The 27,199-nt window shown below is 45.3% G+C and overlaps 1 protein-coding gene across 1 annotated transcript in view; it reads left to right on the forward strand.

The window, feature by feature from the left end:
* The first annotated feature begins 1,650 nt into the window (after nucleotides 1-1,650).
* LOC136628559 (F-BAR domain only protein 1-like) overlaps nucleotides 1,651-27,199 on the forward strand; it is a 138,230-nt gene continuing 112,681 nt past the window's right edge. The window contains exons 1-2 of the mRNA XM_066604554.1: nucleotides 1,651-1,739; nucleotides 22,371-22,462. Coding sequence (XP_066460651.1) covers nucleotides 1,713-1,739; nucleotides 22,371-22,462 — 119 coding nt within the window. The 5' untranslated portion in view covers nucleotides 1,651-1,712. The remainder of the gene's footprint in view (nucleotides 1,740-22,370; nucleotides 22,463-27,199) is intronic.

A 27,199-nucleotide genomic window follows, 5' to 3' on the forward strand; every position in this document is an offset into this window, starting at 1 on the left:
TGGCAGAATAGCTCTATGTAGCTTAAAGGGGTTGTCGTTTCACCTCCCCCCCCCCCACACCCCCCCCCCCCCCCCCCATCCCCCCCCCCCCCCCCCTGCACAAAGTGATTTTCTTCTTTTTTTTCTTTAAAGCATTAATCCAGTGTTTAGTGGTGTTGGAGCTCACTGCGGGAACAAAATAATCCTCTGTCACAGCTGTGGATGCCACAGGATGGACCAGGATGCCATCCCATTGCTTTCAATGGGGCCGGCGCTACTCCCGCCCCATTGAAAGCAATGGGATGAAGACAACCCCCTGCAGAAATTTTTGGGGAAGGGCTTGAAATATAAGCTCTTCCTTGAAAATAAGCCCTAGCTGCTTGGAAAAAAATATATACATGATCTAGCAGCGCTGTCGGGGCTCTGGTGCATCTTTTCCCTGGCTCCCCAGAAGTGTTCTGTAGCATTTCTTCTGGCTGGAGATTTAAAAATCCCCGCCCCCTGAAAATGCTGCCTCTGATTGGCGGAGCCCCAACAGCGATGCTAGATGTTGTGTATGTGTCTGTGTGTATATATATGTGTGTGTATATATATATATGTATGTATGTATGTATGTATATATAATGTATTTTGGAAGGTTGGTCTGTTGCCTTTTAATTGGGCGGAAGCAGCACTGGTCCCATTGAAAGCAATGGGATAGCATTGCAGTCCTCTACTACTGCACAGAGCTTCGGTCACGCACATTTGGCAGATCTGTGGACCACAGTTTTTGGGTTTTTTTCACACATAGGTGCACACAAAAAATTGCTCATCTGATTCAGCCTAAAATGTGAGAGACCTAGCGAGCCAGTTCTCTCCTAGGGATTAGCAAATCACTATAAAACGGCACTATTAAATCTACGGCATGCGCTTCCCACCATGAACAATATTTTAAATTACCAGTAAGGTGGTCCTACACCCTGGACAGACTTGCACATATCTTTACTGACACCTCGCCTCTATTTTGGAGAGGCTGTGGGTGTAGGGGCAGGCGTTCACATTTCTTTTGAAGATGCCCGCTTCTAGTCTGTGGGGCTCGGTGTTTCTTCTCTTGAATTTACCTGAAGTAGTCCGGACCCGGCCCTTTCGCTGCTCTGCATTGCCGGTTGCGTTTTTCCAGCGACGTTTTCTCGTGACTAATAGCTGCCAGAAAATGCTCATCCGAATGAGGCCTAACTTGGTCTAATGTACAGGCAAAGTGCTGAAGAAGTACTTGATCAAAGCAGCACGGACACTTGTGTCAAGTGGGACCTGGGAAAACGAGGGCTTGCCAGAACGTGAGTGACTGCAGCGAGAAGTGAGGTTCTAAAATTGAAACAATATCTTTTTCCTTGTTCTGATTGTATGATTTTTTTTCCTTCTCCCTTATCTGCGGTGAAGTCCCATTACTGTACATCTGCGTATATGGCTGATATTTGTTTGTATGGGTGAAAACCCTACAATCGGGTATATAGACATCCCTCCTGTGTGAGATCTACTTTTAACCTCCGCCGAGTCATTCGAGTGGTTTTCTCTTTTACCTCTAGTTAGTGGGCAGCAGAGTAGTCCTCTGCTTTTCTGCTGTTCCCTCCCTCTAGTGTATGAATTATCGTGCCGTTCTTCTGTTGTCGCTTATCCATTCTCATGTCATTTCAGCTTGCTGACTGACCTGCGCAGACTCTCAAGGCGGCTCGCTCACCCCAGTTGCTGGCAAGATGTCTTATTTCGGGGACCATTTTTGGGTATGAGATAAATATATTTTCTATGTTTGTATCCTGATGCTTTTATCTATAAGATTGCAATCATCTGAGTGCAACATGTGGGTGCTAGATATACCTCTTTGTAATTGTATGTAATGTATATACAAATAACTATCTGCTTGCACAGAGGAGCATGAATGTTATTTATATACCACCCTCAAACGCCTTAGTAATCTCTTGTCAAGTGTTTCACTTAGCGTGGGCGAGCCGAGCGCAGGAGGTAGCAGCAAGCTGTTCCTCTGCACGGTTTAGCAGCAGTCTGGTGCCTAAAACACACCGCCAATGGAAACTGGGCATACACAGATCTGGTGTTATGGGTTTAAGACTGTTCTGCGTTTAACCACATGCTGAGTAGAAATCGTAGATGAGCTCATTCTCAAAGGCATGGATGACTGATAAATATGCAGTGTAATTTGCATAAAGTCTTTTAACCCTTTAAAGGGGTTCTGTCAGCAAAATAAAAAAAAAACTATACTCACCTGCATCCTGCCCTGCATGCCTGTACAGTCTAACCTGTTGAAAGAGAAGAGTTAAAAAAAACAAAGCAAACTCACCTAAGGCCTCCTTCCCACGAACGGATTTACGCCGCGTAAATCCGCGGCAAAAATCCGCTGCGTTGCCCCATGCTATTAGGTTCTATTGAACCTAATAGCACAATGCTCACGATGCGTAATTCCACCGCGGAATTACGCACCGTGAAAACTCCCGTCCTCACCCGCAGCATGTTCTATTTGCCGCGGGTGTACGCGCTGACGGCTTCCATTGCAGTCAATGGAAGCCGTCCGTTCACGCTATCTCCCGCTGCAACCAGCGGAAGATAGCGTGAAAAAACGCTTCCCCGCCTACCGCCGCGCGTCATATGACGCGGCCGTCGCGTCACGTGACACGGCCGGCCGCATCATGTGACGCGGTGGGCGTGTCACATGACACGACGGCGGTGGGCGGGGAAGCGTCTTCACGCTATCTTCCGCTGGTAAGTATGGGGTCTCTGGGGGGCGCCGTGACGGGCTTCACTGCGGAATATTACGCGGCGGAGCCCGTCACGCTCGTGGGAAGGAGGCCTAATCCTGTTGTATTTGGTCCCTCTGTTTACCTGGCACGTGAGGGGTTGGCTCCTGTGCACGCAAGCGCCCTCACGCCGACCTGTCCGCATCTAACCTCTGCCATCCACAGAGAGCTGACAGCAAGTGCACAAGCGCGCCAGGAAGGGGGGCGCATACGCACTTGTCATCGACTCTGAAGACTGCACAGGTTAGATGCGGCCAGGCCAATCAGTGAGCGACGCGTCACCCACTGACCCAGGTGGCAGTGGTCAGAGTAGGGGCAGAAGCTGGAACTTTGCCAGCTTCTGCCCTGCAATGGGATGGCTGCCGGAGGGAGACGAGAAGACCAGCAGGTTCCTGGTGACCAGACCCGTAAGGCACAGGTGAGTGTAAATTATTATTTTTTTTTTTTCTAACATAACCCCTTTGGCCCTAGTGGAGACGTTGGCACTTGTACAGTCATTTTAGACGACTGTCGTCCTGTCTAAATGGGACTGAATTTGACTACGCATGAAGCGGGCTCAGTTCCAGAAAGCACTCCATACAAACCCCATGCGATTATTTCAATTATCTACACTAATATTCAAAAAAATCAAAAACATTTTAAGAGTTGTCGCAATCAAATGAAACTTTCCTTGTGTGATTTGTAACATTGATAGAAGTGATTACAATAAAGGCTAAAGACCACCCGGTTCAACTCCGCAGCAATCTAGTCTCTTTGCTCATGACATCACTGCAAACAGAGGTCACGGTGGGTGGATGTCAGTCTGTACAATATCAATAGGACGTAACTGATTGATAAACTGATTGCCACTAAGTCATGTGATATCTAGACTGCTATTTCCTATATTTATGGACTCTATTGAAACCGGGGTTGTACCATTGGATTGGCACATTGCCAATGTGGTTCCATTATACAAAAAGGGATCTGAAAGAGAGCCTGGTAACTAAAGGCCAGTAAGTCTCACATTTTATAATTGGAAAAATATTCGAGGGGTTTCTGAAAGACGCCATCCTAGAATACCTAAAGGAGAATAACGGAATAACTCCTATCAGCATGGGTTCATGTGGGGTCGATCATGTCAGACCACTTTGATCAGCTTCTACGATCACTTGATTAAGTTCTAGGCTGAACCTGGGAGAGTCTATTGATCTCGTATATCTGGATTTCTCTAAAGCATTTGACACTGCCGCATTTTAGGTTGATCTATAAAATGAGACAGCTCGGATTGGGTGAAAACGTGTGTAATTGGGTAAGGAACTGGCTCAGAGATAAAAAGCAGAGGGTGGTAATAAAAGGATCATAATCTGATTGGGCCACCGTTGCTGGTGGGGTGCCACAGGGTTCAGTATTGGGCCCCATTCTGTTCAATATATCTATCAACGACCTGATAGAGGGACTGCACAGTAAATTATCAATATTTGCAGATCATACAAAATTTATACAAGATAATTAATACAACAGAGGACAATATTTGGCTACAAAAGGATCTAGATAAGCTGGGGGCTTGGGTAGAAAAATGGCAAATGAAGTTCAATATTGATAAATGTAAGGTTATGCACATGGGCAGGAGAAACGGATGTCACCAGTATACACTAAATGGGGTACTACTAGGGAAAAAGACCTGGGGGTACTAGTGGATTGTAGATTTAACTGGGGTAACCAATGCCAGTCAGCTGCTGCAAAAGCAAATAAAATCTTGGGGTGAATTAAGAGGCATAGGGGCAAGGGTCGATAACATTATTCTTCCACTATTCAAGGCACTTGTTAGGCCCCACATGGAATACTGCGTACAGTTCTGGACACCGGTGCTCAGGAAAGATGTTACAGTGCTGGAGGGGGTTCAAAGAAGGGCAACTAAATTAATAAACGGAATGAGAGGATTGGAATACCCAGAGAGGCTAAAGGAGTTATTTACTGTAAGAGCAGTGAGACTGGAACTCTCTGCCTGAGGACGTGGTGATGGCAAAATCCATAGAGGAGTTTAAGAAGGTACTAGATGTCTTTCTGGAGCGCTATGATATTACAGGATATAGACATTAGGTGACTACCGGGGTTGTTGATCTCACATTTGCCTTCCTCTGGACAAACAAGGGGGATGTTAAAACAGTCTGAACTAGATGGACATTGACTTCATTCAGCCTAACATACTATGTAACACTTCAGAGAAACTCTTGGAAATGGTTTGGACAGACACAGGGGTCTAATAATGGCGCCACCTTTCTCTGGATGGCGGACAACGAAACACTTGGAGCTGCTTGTATTTGTCAGACGCTCCTCTCTACTGGTAGTCTGTAGCCCGGTCACCTAGTGTGCCCTCACACATCCACTGGTCTGACCAGACTGTTAGGAGGTGTTGAGAACAGGAGGGTGGAGGATAAGTCATCGATACGACCATCCGGCTTCTCACATCCCAATAATGCGCCCCTCTCAGACTCTGGTAACGCGGTGAAATCTCTTCTCTGTGTCGTAGAGGCGTCTATTGGTCAACAAGCACTACACAAGTGGAAAAAGTCAATACACACAAGGAGCCCCCGAGAGCCTTTTAAAGGCCGAGGGGGAACCACTTTTAGGGCCTCCATTGACAAGACCGTTCATCTAATCACCACAACTCTCATCATTTACAGATCTGACTGAGGACGGGTTTTGCAGCAAAACGACAATGTCTTCTAGGGGCTGGAGATGGATAGATAAGCTGTACAAAAGAAAATCTGTGTTGCCCATAGTAACCAATCACAGTACAGCTTGCATTTTGCCTCAGCAGTATAAAAAATAAAAGCTAAGCTGTGATTGGTTGCTAATGGCAACAAAAATTACAGGGGAAGTCGGTGAGTTTTCGATTTTTAATTTCGCCAGTATTCGTTGCCTGGTTCTGGTGCAGAATTTTACTCAAGTCGGACCAGAACTATGGATTTGTATACGAAGCAAACAGATTTTATGTATAGCATGTCAGACTGAAGCCCAACGCACAACGTGAGGCAGCCCTAAATGGTCTTTTTGATGAGCAGTGGAGGTTGGCTTTTATTATTCCCCCCCTCCCTCAAGGCCTCAGTCAGACTGGCGTTTTTATGTGCGCATGTTACTTGCGTTTGTGATCCGCATGTATTAAAAACCAATGCTTTTCAATGGCAGCGGTCATCTGCCCAATATTTTATCTGCGCACAAAAATGTGTGCAGCAGTAAATCTAGGGCATCGGATTTTAAAACACAGGTAACTGCGGCATCTGTCTTTTTTGGATGTGAAACCCCTGGATGCTGTCATATCCAGGGGTTTCACCTTGTGCTCAATGGGGCCGGCGGCAGCTGTGTGCTGCCTCTGATTGGTCATAGTACTCAGCCAATCAGAGGCAGTCCTTTCAGCAGGCGAGGATTTTAAATCCCCCACCTGCTGAAAACACTTCAGAGCAGGGAGAAGACCCGGCTGGATGCGCCTGAGCCCTGGCAACTGCAGAGAGGGGAGTATATATTTTTTACATATTTTAGGGATGATTTTTCAGGGAAGGGCTTATATTTAAAGCCCTTCCCCAAAAAATCGCTGCAGGGCTTGCCGGCAGCTTATTGCTTTCAATAGAGCCGGCTGTAGCGTGGTTCCATTGAATTCAATGGCTTAGCATTTCAGTCCTCTGCCACAACTATGGCAGAGGATTTCTTCATCTCTGCGGGGAGTCCCCTTGGCACTGGACTCTGTGACAATGCTGTTGGTGTTCAGTGACAAGGGGACTCCCCACGGAGATGAAGAAATCCTCTACCACCGCTGTTTTCCATTGAAGTCATTGGGAAAGACTTTCGATCCTCTATCTTGCATGAGGATCGGAATTTCATAGATGACATGCATCATGTGGCGCAGAATGTTCAGGCAGCAGAAATGCAGTCCTAATTCTCGCTCACGTCCTGAAGGTTGCGGGTTCAATCCCCACGTGGTTCAGTTAGCTGGCTCAAGGTCGACTCAGCAGCCTTCTATCCTTCTGAGGTCTGTAAAATGAGGACCCAGCTTGGTGGATAATAAATTACCTGAAAGCGCTATGTAATAAGTTTGCACTATTCAAATGACAAGATTCACAGCCCGATATTGCGCTGACCAGTGTGTAGATAGCCCTAAGATGGTGGTGTCATTGGATATTTTTGCCCATTGGACCTGGTCTATATTTGTTCTGCCATTGATGCATTCTCATTTACTATTACCCTGTCTTCCCTGATGACGTCTATATGGGGGGGCATTTTGGTTTTGGGCTACTCTTACACAGGCGTCTGTTAAAACGCACCATTTATTTATTTAATTTTTTTTAATGCCACCCCCGCATAAGAATGGATGATGAGGTTAAGCACGTTCAAAAATCACAGCATTAAGAACACTACGTTCGAATGCTTATCTGACAAGCCCCATTGAAATCAATGGAGGCATTTTACAGTGCTTGGCATGGCAATTGACACAACGTGGCTGTAAAAAATGCCCTTTGTGTGGTTTTAGATCAGGGCTAATTAGAGCTGTGGGTTCAACCTTTGTTAGGAATTGTAGAGCTATAGCTGTTACTTTAGACATTTATTCCTATTGGGCTGATCCTATAGCTAATGAAATATAGACATCCCATGTCTACAGATACTTTAGCACGCAGTAGTCCCATCACTTTGTATTTAACAGTAAACCTTCTTTTTAATAATATATGGAGTCCTAACCTTGGGTCTATTGTTACCCTAGGGAAAGCTTCGCTATTTGTGCAACATATTCACTGTGAGGTATAATTCACATGGTGGCATTATTCTCTGGACCAGCACAATTGCAGAGATGCCTCATTAATACCACTCTGCCCCATGGGCTACATGTATTTCATGGCTGGGAAGGGGTTCATGCGAATGCCATATATTTACAGCATGTGGATGGCATGGACTTGGGAGCTGAACCCGCTCCATCTGCAGCGAGAGCCATCTGCAACTGACTGCAGGCCTCCCGCTGCCACAGCAAGGATTGGCAAGAACACTGATCTGTTAACACCTTACATGTCACAGTCTATGTTAATTGTAGCATGTATGGGGTTCAGAGTGAGGAAGCTGCCTCTGGGACGTTATTGGCCCTCCGCCTTGAAGTCGTGGAGGGTTGATGGGTTGCCATGCAAGTGGAAGGTTTCCATTGTTTTTACTAGAAAAGAATGCAGATAATACACTGCACTACAGAAGTACTGCAGTGTAGTAGCTTAGAGATCATAAGATCGCAGGTTAACGTTCCCTACACGGATATACAAAAAAAGAAAACCTAAAAACCACCTTCCTTTTTTTTAAATTACAAAAAATTTTAAATAAATTCAAACTTTTAGTATCTCTGTATCGACCCGTACAATACATTGAACGCTGTTTTATCCTGCACAGCACATGCTGTAAAAGGGGTAGGGAGAAGGCATAAAAAGGGTCAAAAGGCTTTTGTTCATTTTGTCTCAAAAAAAAAACACACAAAAAGGGCTTATTCAGACGTGCGTATATCGGTTGGGTTCTCACGCCCGGACTATATACGCTGCCCCTCTCTGCAAGGGGAGGAGGCGGGATGGGACAGGAGCTAGTGCATTGAGCCTCCGCCCCATCTCCGCCCCTGTTTGCAATGGCAGGAGCGGAGCTAAATGTGCCAAATAATTGTATTGAAAAACAATAAAAAGAAAAATTGTAAGTGGGTGCAATTTCAGTTGTGGCTATTTTTATTTATTTTTGGAGGTGGGTGTGCGGGTGTCTTGCCTTAATGGCATTCATGAAGTTGTAAAAGCCATGTTGACTTCAATCTGTGAGTCTGTATGATTATGTTCACCACATTCTGATGCCTGTTTTCTTTCCTTTTTTTTTTTTTTTTGTTTTCGTTTATGGGGTAGGCTATAGTTTTTATTGGTGCCACTATGCGGAGCGGATCCATGAGGGAAAATGAAGCTTTAACTTTTATGTGATCTCCAGGCTCTCAGATACCTCTGAAAGCTGTTACTCCTCAACCCCGGGGCTTTAGTCTACAGGGTCGGCGTGTTTTTACGGTCCTGTAGATTAAAGCCCAGACACCCAGTATGGGAAAACGCGTATGGCTGGTCACTAATGGTTTAAAGAAACGTCTCTGTAGATTACCCTGCACCACAATGCGGGAAACAAATTGCGGCATGTTCTATCTTTGGGCATGGCCTTGCATTTCCCATTGTTTCAGTGGGGTCTGTGAAAGCTTCCCCATTCAAAACAATGTGAGAAACTATGCAATCCTGTGCTGCGGCTGAAGGCGATGCAAGGCAGTTCTGATATAAAACTCCTTGCATCCGCAGGGATACCGCATGAGGGTGAGCACGATATCGGGCCTTGATGTGAGGCCGTGTAAAGTTAGTCTTATGCGGGTCTTTATAACAATGACTGGGAATTAAAAACCATACACAGATGACTGTTTTAGGGTTTTTGTCACTTATCAGTGTGCAGTAGGTTTCTGGCTTGGCTAGTGAGAGGCCTGTGACGTGGGTCGGCAAGGGTATTCTCTCTCCTTAAGGAGAGCGCAGGCTTTTGGTTTTCAATTCCAATCATGATTATAAAGGGTCTGACAGAGGTAGTGTTCCATCTTCCTTATTTACTGTACTTGTGCAAAAAAATACACACCGATGCTCCCAGCCATTGAAATGGCTAAAGGCCCATTTAGAATCAACGATTCTCACTCAAAATTCGTTCAAAGCCGTCTTTTGAGCGATAACCATTTTGTCTAAATGCATGGACACTGTGCAGTTTTCGTGCGCGAGTCGTTACTCGCTCAATTCTAGTTTTCTTGAATTGGGTGATGATCTCTTATCAGCGGTGCAGGCTGTTATCAGTCGGCAGCTCTGATAAGATTTTTACAGCCTGTGTCCCGCTGGTAGCTTAGAGCGCGACCCGAGATGTAATTGTGGAGAATACAGCTGTTTTCCTATGCAGAACAGCTGTATTGTTCGCCGAGTGATGGCGGCAGTGTCCCGCTCCGCCTGCATAGGTCTTAAAGGGGTTGTCCCGTGCCGAAACGGGTTTTTTTTTGTTTTTTTTTCAACCCCCCTGTTCGGCGCGAGACAACCCCGATGCAGGGGTTAAAAAAGAACACCGGAGAGTGCTTACCTGAATCCCCGCGCTCCGGTGACTTCTTACTTACCTGCTGAAGATGGCCGCCGGGATCTTCACCCTCGGTGGACCGCAGGGCTTCTGTGCGGTCCATTGCCGATTCCAGCCTCCTGATTGGCTGGAATCGGCACATGACGGGGCGGAGCTACAAGGAGGCGGCATCCAGCACGAGCGGCCCCATTGAGGAAAGAAGAAGACCCGGACTGCGCAAGCGCGTCTAATTTGGCCATTAGACGCCGAAAATTAGACGGCTCCATGGAGACGAGGACGCTAGCAACGGAACAGGTAAGTGAATAACTTCTTATAACTTCTGTATGGCTCATAATTAATGCACAATGTACATTACAAAGTGCATTAATATGGCCATACAGAAGTGTATAGACCCACTTGCTGCCGCGGGACAACCCCTTTAAGTAGCGACTATAGACTATGCAAAGATGATCGCTCAAAACTGTCAGTCAAACTATAATTTTTGAGCAATCATCTGTCACTGTAAATGGGTTCTTTTTTTCGAGTGCCAGAGGTGTTCTTTTCCTGTGCAAACGGGAAGGAAAATGGAGCATGCTGTTTTTGGTTTTGTGCTAAGCAATTGTGCACGTAAAATATACGCCTCTGACCAACCCATTGAAAACAATGGGTGCTGCTCTATCTGTGTATAGCGTTCCCAAATTCATCTGTATGAATCTGACTGAGGAATGTATAATGCCCTATGGTATGTTCACACAGCTCTCAAGAACTACGTTGTTTTTATGTGGATCCGCACACAGAATTTACCTGCCAATGAACAAAATCTGTATGCAGAACTCCAATGAAAAAATAGTTTTCCACTTCAAGAAGTGATCTGTCACATCTTAATGCTGAGATTTTTTTGTGTCACATTTCTGCGTGCGAATTTTGCCCACTGACAGGGCAAATTCCGAATGGGGATCAGCCCCAAAAGGACAAATTTTAGAGGTGGAATTCAAGTGCGCTTTTTCCACTGGGAATTCCGCTGTGTGACTCTAAGGGCTCATGTCCACGGGCAAAATAAGAATTAAAATCCGCAGCAGATTTTAACTCTTCTCCTGCCTGCGGATCCGCACCCCATAGGGATGCATTGACCACCCGCGGGGTAGATAAATACCCGCGGATGGTCAATAAAAGGGATTTTTTTTAAAAATGGGGCATGAAAAAATCTGGACCATGCTCCATTTTCATGCGGGTCTCCCGCGGGGACGGCTCCCGCGGGCTACTATTGAAGCCTATGAAAGCCGTCCGGATCCGCGGGAGACCTAAAATAGGAATTTAAAAGAATTTACCCATCCGGAGCGGACCGGGAAGGTCTTCTCTTCCTCACGGCCGCATCTTTCTTGCTTCGGCTCGGCGGATGTGCCCGGTGCATGCGCGCGGCACGACGTGACGAGTTCATCCGCCGGACTAAAAAGAAGATCCGGCCGTGAGGAAGAGAAGACTTTCCCGAACCGCTACGGATGGGTAAATTCTTTTAAATTCCTATTTTCAGCGCTCATGTCCGCGGGGCAGGAGGGACCCGCTGCAGATTCTCCATGTAGAATCCGTAGCGGGCCTGATTTTCCCCGTGGACATGAGGCCTTAGCCAAATAGCCGAGTCAGTTAGTTACCCGGCGGCTCTACAGCAGCAGCACTGCTGGACTTTTCAGAAAAACTTGGTGCGAAAATATTTAATTACCTTGTTTTGTAACCAAGCCAAATTCGTTCACCTGTTGTACAGGTTCAATGCGGACTCTGAGTAACAGGCTTCATGGAGAAGGAGATCTAACTGCAGTTTGCATCCCCCATAAACAGTGTCTTATCTGTACGGCTTTACTGCCACACGGTGACCAGCTGGTAGCATTCAATCACCTCATTTCCTTCTATATTCTGCCAGACCTTTTGCTAATTTGATTTTTCTACTTCCTGCATATATGAAGTTGTCTCCGGAACATAATGACATCCATCCTCGCAACCTAATTCCAGAATCCACCAATAACTAATTTCATTGTATGAAGGATTGTTAACCCCTGAAGAACCAATCGAAAGCTTATTTCACTTTTAGATGTTTTCCTTTCTGTTTAAATTTAATTTGTTAAATAATCTAGGAAGCCTAAAAAACAGTTACCCTTAAATTAAAAACATATACAAAGTTTTTAAAACTAAAAAAGAATTATACCTTCCAGACAAGAAAGGTCTTAAATTTTATTCATATAGCCCAGAGCCAGAAAACCCTGATTCTAGCTCTGGCGCTAGACCTAGAAAAGGCTTTCGATAGCCTATCGTGGGATTATTTATTCAGCCCTTGATAGAATGGGGAATAGCGCATCTTATTTGCTAGCCCTTAGATCACTCTACTCTAGCCCCTCGGCGACCCTGAAACTCCCATGTTCCAAACCCACTCCAATTTGCTATACAGAGAGGAACTAGACAGGGATGCCCCTTATCCTCGGCTCTATTCGCGTTGACACTGGTACCCCTTGCATATGTGAAATGGGAGAACCCTAATGTAGCAGGGCTCATACAAGATGGGAGGGAGTATAAGGTCAGTCTATTTGTGGGTGACACCCTTCTTACCCTATCTAGACCACTAACCTCTCTTCCCAATTTAATGGCTATCCTAGACAGATTCGCTGGGATTTCGGGTCTACGGGTAAATATAGATAAAACAGAAGCTCTGTATATCAATATAGCCCCGAGCATGCAAAAATTAATTGAGATTAATTTGGGGTTGCAGTCCCCGCAGCAGTTGATCAGTTGAATCCAGCCAGGATTTTTCCAGCGAGCATTCGGGGAGAGAGGCTGATATGATGGAGAAATCGTGGTATCATGTTATTACACCAGTTTTTATCGCTTATTAGGCCCCTTTCCCCACAACAAATCTCTGAGAAATACATGGTTCCTGCGCATCTATGGATAGAAGTAAATCAGATATGCAGTTTCATACGCTCTAGACCAGTGATGGCGAACCTTTTAGAGACCGAGTGCCCAAACTGCAACCTAAAACCCACTTATTTATCGCAAAGTGCCAACACATCGGGGGGCGGGGCTTATCACGACGTATGATTTTTACCCCCGTTGTTCTAAAAAGGACAGGGCCGCTTCAAAATAGACTGGGTGCAGATTTTGACTGCCTCCTAGATGTGGAAATACTGCAGAATGTCCTCAGCGAACGTTTCTGTGGAAAATTCTGCAGCGTTTCCGCATCCAAAAAGCAGTCAAAATCTGCACCCTGTCTATTTTGAAAACAGCCCTGCCCATTTCCGCCACCTGTAAACATACCCCAGCGGTAATAGTGACCCCCACCCCCCAGCGGTAATAGTGACCCCCCCCCCCCCCCACAGCGGCCCCAGCGGTGATAGTGACACACACACACACACAGCGGCCCCAGCGGTGATAGTGACACACACACACACACACAGCGGGCCCAGCGGTGATGGTAACCCCCACCCCCCAGCGGTAATAGTGACCCCCCCCCCCCCCCACAGCGGCCCCAGCGGTGATAGTCACACACACACACACACACACACACACACAGCGGCCCCAGCGGTGATAGTGACACACACACACACACACACAGCGGCCCCAGCGGTGATAGTGACACACACACACACACACACACACACACACACACACACAGCGGCCCCAGCGGTGATAGTGACACACACACACACACACACAGCGGCCCCAGCGGTGATGGTAACCCCCACCCCCCAGCGGTAATAGTGACCCCCCCCCCCCCCTCCAGCAGCCCCAGCAGTAATAGTGACCCCCCCCCCCCCCACAGCGGCCCCAGCGGTGATAGTGACACACACACAGCGGCCCCAGCGGTGATGGTGACCTCCACCCCACAGCGGCCCACAGTGCCCCTCCTGAGACCCACATACTTACCTCCACCCCCACCCCCAAGTCAGTGTGTGCCAGGATCAGCGCGGCTAGCAGTGCCGTTTGTGAATGCCAGCAGGGGAGCCGCGGCCCCTGCTGGTATTCACAAGTGGTGAGCGGCCGATGGGGCGCGTGCCAGTAGGGAGGGGCTCCGCGTGCCGCCTCTGGCACACGTGCCATAGGTTCGCCACCACTGCTCTAGACTATCCCGACTCCCCTTATCTTGGTGAATCCAACCCCCTTTGAGAAGTTTGGTTTGAGGTCACCTATGCAACATAGAAAGATTTTGTTCCTTTACTCGACCATGAACCAACCTTCACATGAGGATAAAATCCCTTTCATGAAACGTTGGGAAACAGACCTGAATTTATCTCTATCACTAGAAAGGTGGCGTCACTGCTGTAACTTTATTTCTAAGGGAAGTCATCGAGTAACTTGGAATCCTCAGATAGGATACTTCATAGGGCGTATTATGTTCCCATGACCATTAACAAGTTTTCCCCAACTTCCTCCCCCTATTGTTTCAGGGGGTGTGCTCTGGGGACCATATCACATATATGGTAGACGTGTCTGCTATTGAGATCCCATGGGGTCAAGTAACCGATTTAATAACAAGCATCTTGGGTAGGACTTTCCCATTGCTCCTGTCGGCTTTCCTCCTGGCGAACAAACCTTTTACAAATCAACAGCACAAGCTTTCCCAATACATCTGCGCGGCGGTTAGAATTTATATTTCCTTCCAGTGGCTCTCACCTGTTTTACACCTGGAATCAGTCTTAACGAGAATATCTAGAATGATATGAAAAGTTGTCTGCCATGAGGGAAGATTGTGTGGAAGGATTCCTTAAGACTTGGCAGCCATGGTCTGAGTACCTAAATATCCCGGGTCTGCCCCAATTATTAGTGTTGTGAGGGGATGCCTTTGGACCTTGAAAAACGGTAAGAGGAGAAGGGAGGGAATTTGACAATACTATGAAACAGGGGAAGAAGAGGTTGGGCAGGGTCAGGAAGTAGAACACATAGTACTACCCTGCTTCCCCGAAAATAAGACGCGTCTTATATTAATTTTTGCTCCCAAATATGCACTACGTCTTATTTTCAGGGGGTGTCTTATTTCACCGCAGCAAACCCTTCTGTGGCCGCTAGTCCCTCAATTGGCCAGCTTTGTGGACGAAATTTCTCAGAAATCTCGTCCACATGGGACAGCAAATCTGTCACAGCAAAGCTGGGAGAAGCCAGCGTTGTGGTGCGGATACACCAGCCACAGAAACGGAAAAACGTGCAGCCAGGTCGCTTCAAAACAAGCGGCTGAGTGCCGTGGGTTTTGAAGCAGTGCTTTCCCGGCGGAAATCTCGATGTTTATCGCTGTGGCTAAACTGCGAGATTTCCGCTGGAAATACGCTCTGTGAGAACCCAGCCTTAAGAATCACACACAGGTTGCCTGACTCGCACACAGAGCCATAAAAAAATAAGGGCTGTAAAGTAACGTACCTGTCTGCAGTCAGAGGTTCCAGGACCACTTGTAAGCAGGGATGGTATTGCAGCTTCCGGCCACCAGGGGGAGCTCATCACAGCAGACATGTACAGCAGGAACAGAACGTACAGTATGGACTTTTCCAGCCAGCAAGGGGAGCTCACAACAGCACACTCGTACAGCACAGCAGGGACAGGATAACAGCAGACTGTCTGCAGATCTACCCATACATCTGGAGGTGGAAGACAACGGGGATGGCAGCAGTGGACAGGCCTCTTGACTTGTCTGCACACTTCACTATGCCTTACTATCGGGGGGTGCCTTATATTTGGGACTTCTGCAAATTCCAGGGGGTGTCTTATTTTCAGGGGTGCCTTATTTTCGGGGAAACGCGGTATAAAGCTAATCCTGTTGCTTATACCAGAACACCAACTTTAACAAGTCACTAAAGTAATGTTTGTTTGTAAGTTCATTTGTTTATGTGATTGAACATATAAGATTCCCCTGGGAGGGGTGATATGTTGCCAAATCATCAATAAATCCTTTTGAAACTAAAAAAGAATTTGCTGGAGGTCATTTTGTTTCTGGGAAAGCTGGGTGACTATATGGCGACTACTGCAGCTTCCCTGAGGGTTGTCAGTCTGCTTCTGCAATGTAAGGGCTCATTTACACGAGTGTATGCTGTTTTCAGTCCGAGAATACTCGGCATTTTCATGCACTGAAACATTGTGTATCTAGCTTTTTTTTTTTTTTTTTTTTGCGCACATATTAACAGTGTTTTTCACACAAGAATAGAAAAAACACTCGTCCATTGGTTTCAGGTGTAAATACACAGTGAATACACATTTCATGCATCGTTCCACACTGCCATTAATGTAATACAGACCAAATAGGACATGCTGCATGTGAAATATATGCAAATAAGGAAGATGGAACAGTACCTCTGCAGTGCCACCTATTGGATGGCAGCATCCCTGCAAATCAATGTCAGACCCTATAAACAAGTCTATTGATCGGGAATTAAGAACCAAACCAATCCTTTTTTATAAAGACCCCTTTAACCCCTTTAGTGGCCCCCCCAAAAAATCTCCAGGGCTTGCTGCACTGACCATGCAGTTAAACACTGGAAGATTTCCGTGGACAGTTCTAGTGCTGAAATGTGCAGAGCACTGAGCTGTCGTCTGAAATCTTTCTTTATTTCATTTTGCTAAAATTATGAATTCTTTTATTTTTATTTTCCAAAATTTGTTATAATGTATTCTTTCATTACAAAATAATGCTGCAATGTGATTGTTCCATTCCTTAATAAATATTTGCGAGATTAAATTGTATTGTTGACTCATTTTAAAAACCTGCCCTGTGAGGCATGACATGGTAATAATAAACCTGCCACTAAAGGGGTTAAAAGTGTGTGTAGGCCTGTGTGAAATTAGCCCTTAGTAATTATACAACGATTTCACATGGGACAGAATATTCTGCAACAGTAGTGGAACATGCCACCCTGGAATTCCGCACGACTAAACTGCAGACTTTCTTTCAGAAGTCTGCTTTTAATTCTGCATCAAAATCTACATGTTGGCAGTGCAGACTTTGGTGCTGCATATTCTGCAAGGGGGGGGCTTTTTTTCGTAACTCCGTTGCAAACAATATTCTTTCCCATCTCAAAGCTGAAACTTTGGGAAACTTGTACATTTTCAGTTTTTGGTTTTTTTTCTTGATTTATCAGAACTGTGGCAAGCAATGGTTAAATCTACCCATAGTGTTAAGCAGTACATTTTCACATTGTGTGTATTATATATTATTTTAACCCCTTAACGACCAGCCCATAGTGTTTTTACGTCCTCCCGAAGTGGGCCTTATTCTCTGAGGACGTAAAAACATGCTTCCTGCAGAGAATAATGCCCCTCATGCTGTGGACGTGACAGCTCCATGCTGTTGGTGTCCGCAGGTAGCTGACAGCATGGAGCTGTCATCCCGGGCTGTTCGGAGCCCCCCCCTCCCCCCCCCCGGCATTGCGATCGGCGCTATGCAATGGATAGCGCCGATCGCAAAAAAGTAAATAAAAGTGCAATAAAAGTTAAAGATTCAGCTGCTCTGATGGATCGGATCCATCGGAGCAGCTGAAATTACTCACCGATGTCCGTCGCACGACTCCCAGCTGTCCCGATGCTCCGGGCGCCGTAGCCGTCCTTCTGCGCATGCGCGCCTGGCGGCATTACGTCAGCCGCATGCGCAGAAGGCCCGGCGGCGCGGGAGACTTAAAATCTCCCGGCTCCTGTAGGTAGCCGGGAGGCAGGAGATATCAGGAGATGACCGCTCACCGCAGTCCCCGGTACCGCGATCGCCGTTATCCAATGGATAGCGGCGATCGCAAAAAAGTTTAAAAAAAGTGTAAAAAAAGAAAAGTTTCACCTCCCCTCATGGATCGGATCCATGAGGGGAGGTGAAAATACTCACCTCAGGTCCGCCGATGTCCTCCGGCCGGTGTCTGGACCCCCCGCTGGCTTCTGCGATGTGCCGATGCGGCGCGCATGCGCAGAAGCCGGCGAGCCCGGCAAATTCAAAATCTCCCTGTACCCGGCTGTCACAGATAGCCGAGTGCAGGGAGATATGACTGGGGACCGCTGTATGCGGTTTCCAGTCAAATGATCACCGTTATCCATCAGATAACGGTGATCATATAAAGTTAAAAAGTAAAAAAAAAAAAAAAAGTTAAAAGTAAAAAAAAGTTTAAAAAGTTAAAGTTTCATCTCCCCTTATGGATCGTATCCGTAAGGGGGGATGAAATTACGTACCCAAGGTCCCGGATTTGTTCCCTGGTGGAATGTTGATCCGCGGATCTTACCCCAGCTTCAGCGCATGCGCCCGTCAGCATGATGGCGGACGCATGCGCAAAAGTGAAAGATTGCCCAAGAAATATAAAATCTCCCTGCTGCTGGCTACAAAAGGTAGCCAAGAGCCTGGAGATGTCACAGGGAGCCGCTGTATGCGGTTACTGGTCACGTGATTGCCGTTATCCAATGCATAATGGCGATCACGTAAAAGTTCTTTAAAAAGTGGCAGTTTCATTTCCCCTCACCGATGCGATCGGTGGGGGGAGATGAAACATCTTCTCGGAGGCTTCCGCATTTGAATCCAGATGCGATTATCCTCCATGGACCCTTCCGGCTGCTGCGCATGCGCCCGCCGGCAAAATGCCGGACACATTCGCAGGAGCCGGGAAGCCCAGGAAATGTTAAATCTCCTTGCTCCCAGCGACCAACGGTCGCTGAGTGCTTGGAGCAGTGACTGGTGACCTCGCTGAGCGGTCCCCGGTCACATGATAAAGTAGCGAACTAACATTAGGCCGGTCACGCGTGACTGGAGAGGAATTACAGGTTCTGCATGCGCTTGATCAGCGGTAATCCACGGATCAATCGCATGCATTGGATTACACAATTCCCCCCAATTAGCGGGTCGGAATTACGGAATCCACTCGCAGAAACAGAACACGGCATGCTATATTTTACCACGAATATCTGCGACCTAGAGCCCTTTGTGCTCTATGACCGCGGATATACTCGCAGCCCATATGCAAACACATTGTGTACGGGCTGCGGGTACCCGGGTCATCTCTGAGCGACGGCGCGGGAAATGCAAACAAAAACCCGCCTGTGTGAGTAGGCAGTTATGCGCAGTACATTACGCGGCCGTACGCAGGGTCACAGCCGGGCTCACAGCTGGGATCCGCTGCAGGCCTCGGCAAGCGGATTCCGCCTACGGCTACGTGAGCCCAGCGTTATTCAGACCGCTACCAGTAATCCGTAATTTACAAGAAGCCCCGGGAACGCTCGCCTTCCTGCAGTTCCAGGAGCAGCTTGTTGAGCGCCTTCTCTGTGAGACCGCTGCACCGCAGCAAGATTACAAAGCCTCACAGCGCCACTTTCTACACCCCATCCCCGCTGCTGAGGTTATGAAATACCCCCCCAAAATACATGAGAGGAGGGGGGGGATACCCGGTTTTCTTGCCCCATGTGCCCAGCCCAACCAGCCTCCGTAATTACCCCTGTCTTCGGACATAAAACGCATTTATATTATTACCTTTATCTAATATTTAGGGAATGCCAAAAAATGGGGATGGCGTGGGGGGGGGGGGGATTATTTTTAGGAAGTCAATTTTTTTTCCGTATAAGTGGGCAATGGGGCCTGGAATTTATTCAGTTCTGCCCTGAAATCCAGCGGGCATTCCCTCCATTATGGGCCTAGCCATGTGTCCTGTAAGTAGATTAGGGCCACAATGGGTATGTTTCTGAACAGGGGACAAACAGGGGTATCCATTTTGGGGTGAAAGTCTTCATTCCTATGTACACTGTACAAAAAACACAGTTTTTAAATTGACAAAATTGCCAAACAAATGAAAATCGTAATTTTTTTCCTTTTGCTTTGCTTAGATTCATTCAAATACTTTGGGGTCAAAATACGCTGTACACCCCTAGATGAATTTGTTAAGGGGTCTAGTTTTTAAAATGGGTCATTTGTGGGGGTTCTCTATCGTTTTGGACGCTCAATGGCTCTACATGTGGGCAATGGGACTGGAATTTATTCCGTTGTACCCTGAAATCCAACAGGTGCTCCTTCCATTATAGGCCTAGCTATGTTTCCTTTAAGTAGATTAGGGCCACAATGGGTATGTTTCTGAACACGGGACAAATGGGGGTATCCATTTTGGGGCGAAAGTCTTCATTCCTATGTACACTTTCCAAAAAAAACTGTTTTTAAATTGACACAATTGCCAAAAAATGAAAATCGTAAATTTTTCCTTCTGCTTGGCTTAGATTCATTCAAAAACTGTGAAGTCAAAAAAGTCGTCATACCCCTAGATAAATTCGTTAGGGGGTCTACTTTTCAAAATGGGGTCACTTGTGGGGGTTCTCCATCGTTTTGGTCACTCAATGGCTCTACAAGTGGGCAATAGGGCCTAAATCTCCTTCAAGCAAAATTTCTGTTCCGAAAGCCACCGGTTGCTCCTTTCATTTTGGGCCCCATTGTGCATATAGACGTAATACTAGGGCCACAATGGGTATGTTTCTGCGCACAGGACAAACAGGGGTATCCATTTTGGGGTGCAAGTCTTCATTCATATGTGTGGTACAAAAAAAACTGCTTTTGAAATGACAATTACCAAAAAATGAAAATCGTATTTTTTTTCCTTCGGCTTGGCTTAGATTCATTCAAAAACTGTGAAGTCAAAAAAGTCATCCTACCCCTAGATAAATTCGTTAAGGGGTCTACTTTTCAAAATGGGGTCACTTGTGGGCGTTCTCCATCGTTTGTCACTCAAGGGCTCTACAAGTGGGCAATGGGGACTAAATCTCCTTCAAGCAAAATTTCTGTTCCGAAAGCCACCGGTTGCTCCTTTCATTTTGGGCCCCATTGTGCATCCAGACATATGATTAGGGCCACAATGGGTATGTTTCTGAGCACGGGAGAAACAGGGGTATCCATTTTGGGGTGCAAGTCTTCATTCATATATGTGCTGTACAAAAAAACTGCTTTTAAAATGACAATTACCAAAAAAATGAAAATTGTAATTTTTTTCCTTCGGCTTGGCTTAGATTCATTCAAAAACTGTGAAGTCAAAAAAGTCATTATACCCCTAGATAAATTCGTTAAGGGGTCTACTTTTCAAAATGGGGTCACTTGTGGGGGTTCTCCATAGTTTTGGTCACTCAATGGCTCTACAAGTGGGCAATGGGGCCTAAATCTCCTTCAAGCAAAATTTCTGTTCCGAAAGCCACCGATTGCTCCTTTCATTTTGGGCCCCATTGTGCATCCAAACGTAAGATTAGGGCCACAATGGGTATATTTCTGAGCACGGGACAAACAGGGGTATCCATTCTGGGGTGCAAATCCTAATTTTCATGTGTACTATAGAAAAAAAGTCCTGTCTTTAAAATGACATATTTGCAAAAATATGAAATTTTTGTTTTTCTCTTCTAAATTGCATTGACTCCTGAAAAAAAACTGTGGGGTTAAAATACTCATGACACCGCTCAGTGAATACGTTAAGGGGTGTAGTTTTTAAAATGGGGTCACTTGTGGGGGTATCTATCATTTTGACTCCTATGAGCCTTTCCAATCTTGGATTGGTGTAGGAAAACAAAGTGTTCCTCCAAATGCTGAAAAGTAATGTTACATTTGTACGTCTCCTAAATGGTTAAAAAACAACGAAAGGTTTTCCAATGTGCGCCCAAAATAAAGAAAACGGATGGAAATATAAATCTTAGCAAAAATTTCTATATTATGTTTGCACATATTTGAGATATTGCAGTTGGAAATGTGAAAAAATGATGATTTTTTTCAAAATTTTCCCAATTTTGGCGCTTTTAATAAGTAAACACAAATTCTATCGGTCTTTTTTTTCCACCTAAATGAAGTACAACATGTGGCGAAAAAACAAAGTCAGAATCGCTTGGATATGCAGAGCCTTTCTGGTCTTTTTCCATGCTAAAGTGACACGTGTCAGATTTGCAAAATTTGGCCTGGTCATTAAGGAGCAAACAGGCTTGGTCACTAAGGGGTTAATACACGTTTTCTGCCTGCTCAGTAGGGGGTTATTTTAGTGAAATGTAGGCGTTTGCTAGGACCTTGTTGACATTCAATTAGAAGATCTAGTAACTAGGAGCAACCCATCTCCCCTGACGACGAGGCCTGCAGCTTCAGCCTGGCACACAGGCCCATTCTGTGCCATGGAGCTGTACACAGACTGGCATTGTCCCCAGCGCTGTCATCTGACATCCTTGCACATTGTGCCTCCCCGCAGGTGTCCTCTGCATGCATGCACATCTGTGCCTCTGGCTGCCTTATAACTTCCTTCCTCGGCACTTTCTTTTCTCTGTAAGGAAGCCAGCAGATTGTATAAATGGATGTACTGGACACATTTTTACTTTAATTTTGCATGTTTATATTCCTTATTTTATTTAATATTTTGCTCCCTTAATAAGACTTGCTGGTAAAAAAATGGCTTTCTCTCATTCAGCACTAGTAATTTTCTTTTAAGGAACCCTGTATTGTTTGCTTTATGTTTTTAGAATTTAGATACTTCTCGTATCTTGTCATTTTGTTTTAATGTTGCAAATTGATGATTTTCTTTGCAGGGAGATAAGAACTCTGGCTTTGCAGTGTTATACCACAACATGAAACATGGGCAGCTTTCCATCAAGGAGTTGGCAGAATTTGTGCGAGAGAGGTAAGCTTCCCGTCGTAGTAGTGATTTTTATTTATCTGTGTGTTTTTGGCTTATTTTGCATTGATGGAGAGGTCTGTAGGTTGACGGTACTTGCAGACACTTCCGAGTGCTGTGCAGAGCGTTGACTTCTGTAAGCTTCGTACTTGCATAGACCTAGACGCTTTCTTGAATCGTACCATAGATATGGGGTTCAATAATGTATTTAATCATTTGTGTTTTTAGGGTGGAAATAGTTTAACTTTGTTTCTATAATTTATGGCTGGTTGCTGCACAGATAATTGTCATTGTCAGCTCCTTTGTGCTGCAGGGAAATACATGCCATTTATAGCCATTGTATAGATGCTCTACCTGTAGGACCGCGTTCAGTTTTGTCTTGTGTTTTTTGGGGGGGGGTTTAAATGCTTTAAACGAAGAGTAAAGTATAAGGCTGGATTCATACATGTTTTTTTGATACCAGTTTTTGGGGAAATTTGGAGTGTATTGTGAACAAAAGATGAATGGATAGCTAGAAGTGTTTGCGTGTATTTTAGTTTTTGGTTTTGATCCCTTAAAGCTTTGGCTAAAAGGATTTCATGTGTGATTCCAGCTTGATAGTGATATTTTTTAATTTTGTACCGTATTCACAGTTCTTTATCCTTACAAGCAAACTACACTTTTTTTCCTTCAAGCATCCAGTAATTTAAGATATTTGACAATCACAAGCTATACACTCTGGGTTAAAATAAAGTTAATGTATTATTTCTTACAAAGTACTATTTCTCATTTTGTCCTATAAGTGTGGCTACTAAATGAGGACTCCTAATGTTAAAAAAATATCAAAACCAAAAATGAACTTTTGTGTAATTACTATAATTACTAGTCTAAAATACTTGACTTTTAAGAATTGTATTTTTTTTAATTATTGTGCTATAGTCTGTAAACTTTCTAATTAGAAGATGAAAGAACCAATATATATTCTATTTTTGTATTGAGCACTACATAGTCAAGGCTGGGGCTTTGGCTATTGTTGATGGGGGTTTGCTATTGCTATTGTTTTTGCATTTTATTTATCCATTTTTGGAGAAGAAAATTGATATTCAGTGTTTGAAATCAATGGCGGGGGGGAGGGGCAAAGGGTGTTCAAAATTATGAAATGCTTTCATTTTGGCTTTTTTTTTTTTTTTTAGTAGAAAAAATGGAGTCAGCAGCACTATTCTGGTTCGTAGGATTTTTTTAAAGACTGAAAGAAGCATTTCACTTTTTTTATTTTTTTTTAAGTGTTTAAAGTCAGTGGGGGAAAAAATTACAGCTTGCCAGAGACACATTCTGTTCATAGTTTGTCTAGTGTGTGTGTATAGACTTCTGCAGCAATCTATATATATAAAATTGAATGTATGCGTGTGTGTGTGTCTGTCTGTCTGTTTGTCCTTTATGCGCTACTACACCATTCATCCGATCGCCATGAAACTTTGGGAAGTTGTTGAGTACACTCCTGGGAAGATTATAGGCATAGTACAACTATCCTACGATAAATGGCGCGCGCGTGTGAGCATCGTCGACAGTTGCGCCCTCCCCACGTAGATCGCTCGATTTCCATCACTGCCACTAAATCTCTCACTTCCCAATGTCATAGAAACATAAAAATTTGGCATGAGCATTGATTATGTCATAAATAGGAAAAGTTTATGGGTCCCAACTCAATTATTTAATTGTAAGCGCCAAAGAATTAGCGTCCAAATTTTACGTACGGAATCTAATTTTCTCGCTTCCCAATATCATAGAAACATAAAAATTTGGCACGAGCATTGATTATGTCATAAATAGGAAAAGCTAATGGGTCCCAACTCGATTATTCAATTCTAAGCGCAAAACAATTAGCGTCCAAATTTTACGTACAGAATCTAATTCTCTCATTTCCTGATGTCATGTATGTATATATATAAATGAATGTATGTCTGTCTGTCCTTTATGCATTACTACACTATTCATCCAATTGCCATGAGACTTTGGGAAGTTGTTGAGTACACTCCTGGGAAGATTATAGGCATAGTACAACTATCCTACGATAGGTGGCACGCGTGTGAGCGTCGTCGACAGTTATGCCCCCCCAGACAAAGATCGTTTGATTTCCATCTCAAGCACGAAAGCAAAAGGCATTATGAGCAACAGGATGAGTGTTCAACCACAAAATTATGCATCTGCCGAACATTTCGCAAGACAATTGCTGGTTATTGAGAATGCTGAGGTAAAATGAAAGCTGTGCTGTGATTGGTTGCAATTTCTTATACTGCTGAGGTAACATGAAAGCTGTGCTGTGATTGGTGGCTACTTCTTATACTAAGGTTGCATGAAAGCTGTGCTGCGATTCGTTGTTATATATTATACCACTGAGGTAACATGAAAGCTGCGCTGTGATTGGTTGCTATATATATAATACCGCAGAGGTAACATGAAAGCTGCGCTGTGATTGGTTGCTATTTTTTATATTGCTGAGGCAGAATAAAAGTTGCGCTGTGATTGGTTGTTATTTCTCTTACTGCTGAGGTAACATGAAAGCTGCGCTGTGATTGGTTGTTATATATTATACCACTGAGGTAACATGAAAGCTGTGCTGTGATTGGTTGTTATTTCTCTTACTGCTGAGGTAACATGAAAGCTGCGCTGTGATTGGTTGTTATATTTTATACTGCTAAGGTAACATGAAAGCTGCGCTGTGATTGGTTGTTATATATTATACCACTGAGGTAACATGAAAGATGCGCTGTGATTGGTTGTTATCTAGACCCCCTACAGTCTGGCTTCCAACCTCAACACTCGACAGAAACTGCCCTTACTAGGGTATCCAATGACCTACTGACAGCCAAATCGAGGGGCGATTACTCCCTACTGATCCTCCTCGACCTTTCTGCAGCGTTTGACACTGTTGACCACAAACTCCTCCTCAGTATGCTACGCTCCATTGGCCTAAAGGACACTGCCCTCTCCTGGTTCTCCTCTTACCTATCTGACCGCTCTTTCAGTGTCTCCTTTGCTGGCTCTACCTCCCCTCCTCTTCCCCTTGCTGTTGGGGTCCCCCAGGGCTCGGTCCTCGGCCCCCTTCTCTTCTCTATCTACACAGCCCCTATTGGACAAACCATCAGGAGTTTTGGCTATACACCTCTGCCTGTGACATCTCTGCACCCTTCCTCCAAAACATCACTAACTGTCTGTCTGCTGTCTCTAACACCATGTCCTCTCTCTACCTAAAAGAAAACCTCTCTAAAACTGACTTACTGGTATTTCCACCCTCCACTAACCGACCTCCTCCTGACATCTCCATCTCAGTGTGTGGCGCCACCATAACTCCTAGACAACACGCCCGCTGCCTTGGGGTCATATTTGACTCTGATCTCTCTTTTGCCCCCTACATCCAATCTCTGGCCCGAACATGTCAGCTGCACCTCAAGAACATCGCAAGAATCAGCTCTTTTCTCACTTTGGAGACGTTAAAAACGCTTATTGTCGCCCTCATCCACTCCCGGCTCGATTATTGCAACTCGTTGCTGATCGGCCTCCCCTGCACCAGACTCTACCCTCTCCAATCCATCCTGAATGCGGCAGCCAGGCTCATCTTCCTGTCCAGCCGCTACTCGGATGCCTCTGTCCTGTGCCGGTCACTGCACTGGCTGCCCGTTAAATACAGAATTCAATTCAAACTCGCTACCTTCATCCACAAAGCCCTCCACAGTACAGCGCCACCCTACATTGCCTCCCTCATCTCAATCCATCACCCAGCCCGGGCTCTCCGCTCTGCTAATGAAACCAGACTGAGTGCCCCTTTCATTCGAACTTCTCATTCCCGCCTCCAAGACTTCTCCAGAGCAGCACCGGTCCTCTGGAACGCACTACCAAAGGCTACCCGAGCAATCCAGGACTCGCAGAACTTCAGGCGTGCTCTAAAAACGCACCTCTTCAGGGAGGCATACCGCATTCCCTAAACAAACCTCTCTGTACTCCGCCTCATAACATGCTCCCTGACCTACTGACTGCAATCCCTGCTAGCCATCATAAACCGCTCCTGTAGTCATACTGTTTCTGCCATCACACGGCTAAATGTCTGACCATGGTGTATGTGTATAACATCGCTCACTCTCCACCTCGCCATACTGTGCACATCTCCAGCCCTTTACCTTCTGTATCACCCCATTACTTGTAGTATGTGAGCTCGTTGGAGCAGGACCTTCACCCCTATTGTTTCCATCAACTGATTACTATGTAACTGTGGTTCTGTAATGTTTGTACTTTGTCTTTCTGTATTCCCCCCTGTCTATGTAAGCGCTGCGGAATATGTTGGCGCTATACAAATAAAGATTATTATTATTATAGATATATAAAAACGAATGAATGTATGTCTGACTGTCTTCGCAAGAACGCGCGACGGGTAAGCTAGTTTTCTATAAAACACGTGCCTTTTTTTTTGATTAAAGCGTTGTAGAGCACATTAACAAGCTGCTCTGCTGACCCCGTCTGTCCATTACATATATATGCCGACATGTAATACACTTTTCCCTTCAATCGTGACAAAACCAGAGGGAGGAAACACCCCAAAGACTAAAACCTACATAATAAAAATGTAGAACCTCTCCTCATACTTCATTGCCATATGCAGCGTCTTGCTTGGTGTGTCTGGATACCTGGAGCTTCACCATCTGTGTGTGTGTAAACAGTTGGCCACTAGGGGTCGCTTTTCCTGCCTGCTGTTAAGTGATGTCATGGGCT

The sequence above is a fragment of the Eleutherodactylus coqui genome, chromosome 5, assembly GCF_035609145.1.
Source record: "Eleutherodactylus coqui strain aEleCoq1 chromosome 5, aEleCoq1.hap1, whole genome shotgun sequence".
Classification (NCBI taxonomy): domain Eukaryota; kingdom Metazoa; phylum Chordata; class Amphibia; order Anura; family Eleutherodactylidae; genus Eleutherodactylus; species Eleutherodactylus coqui.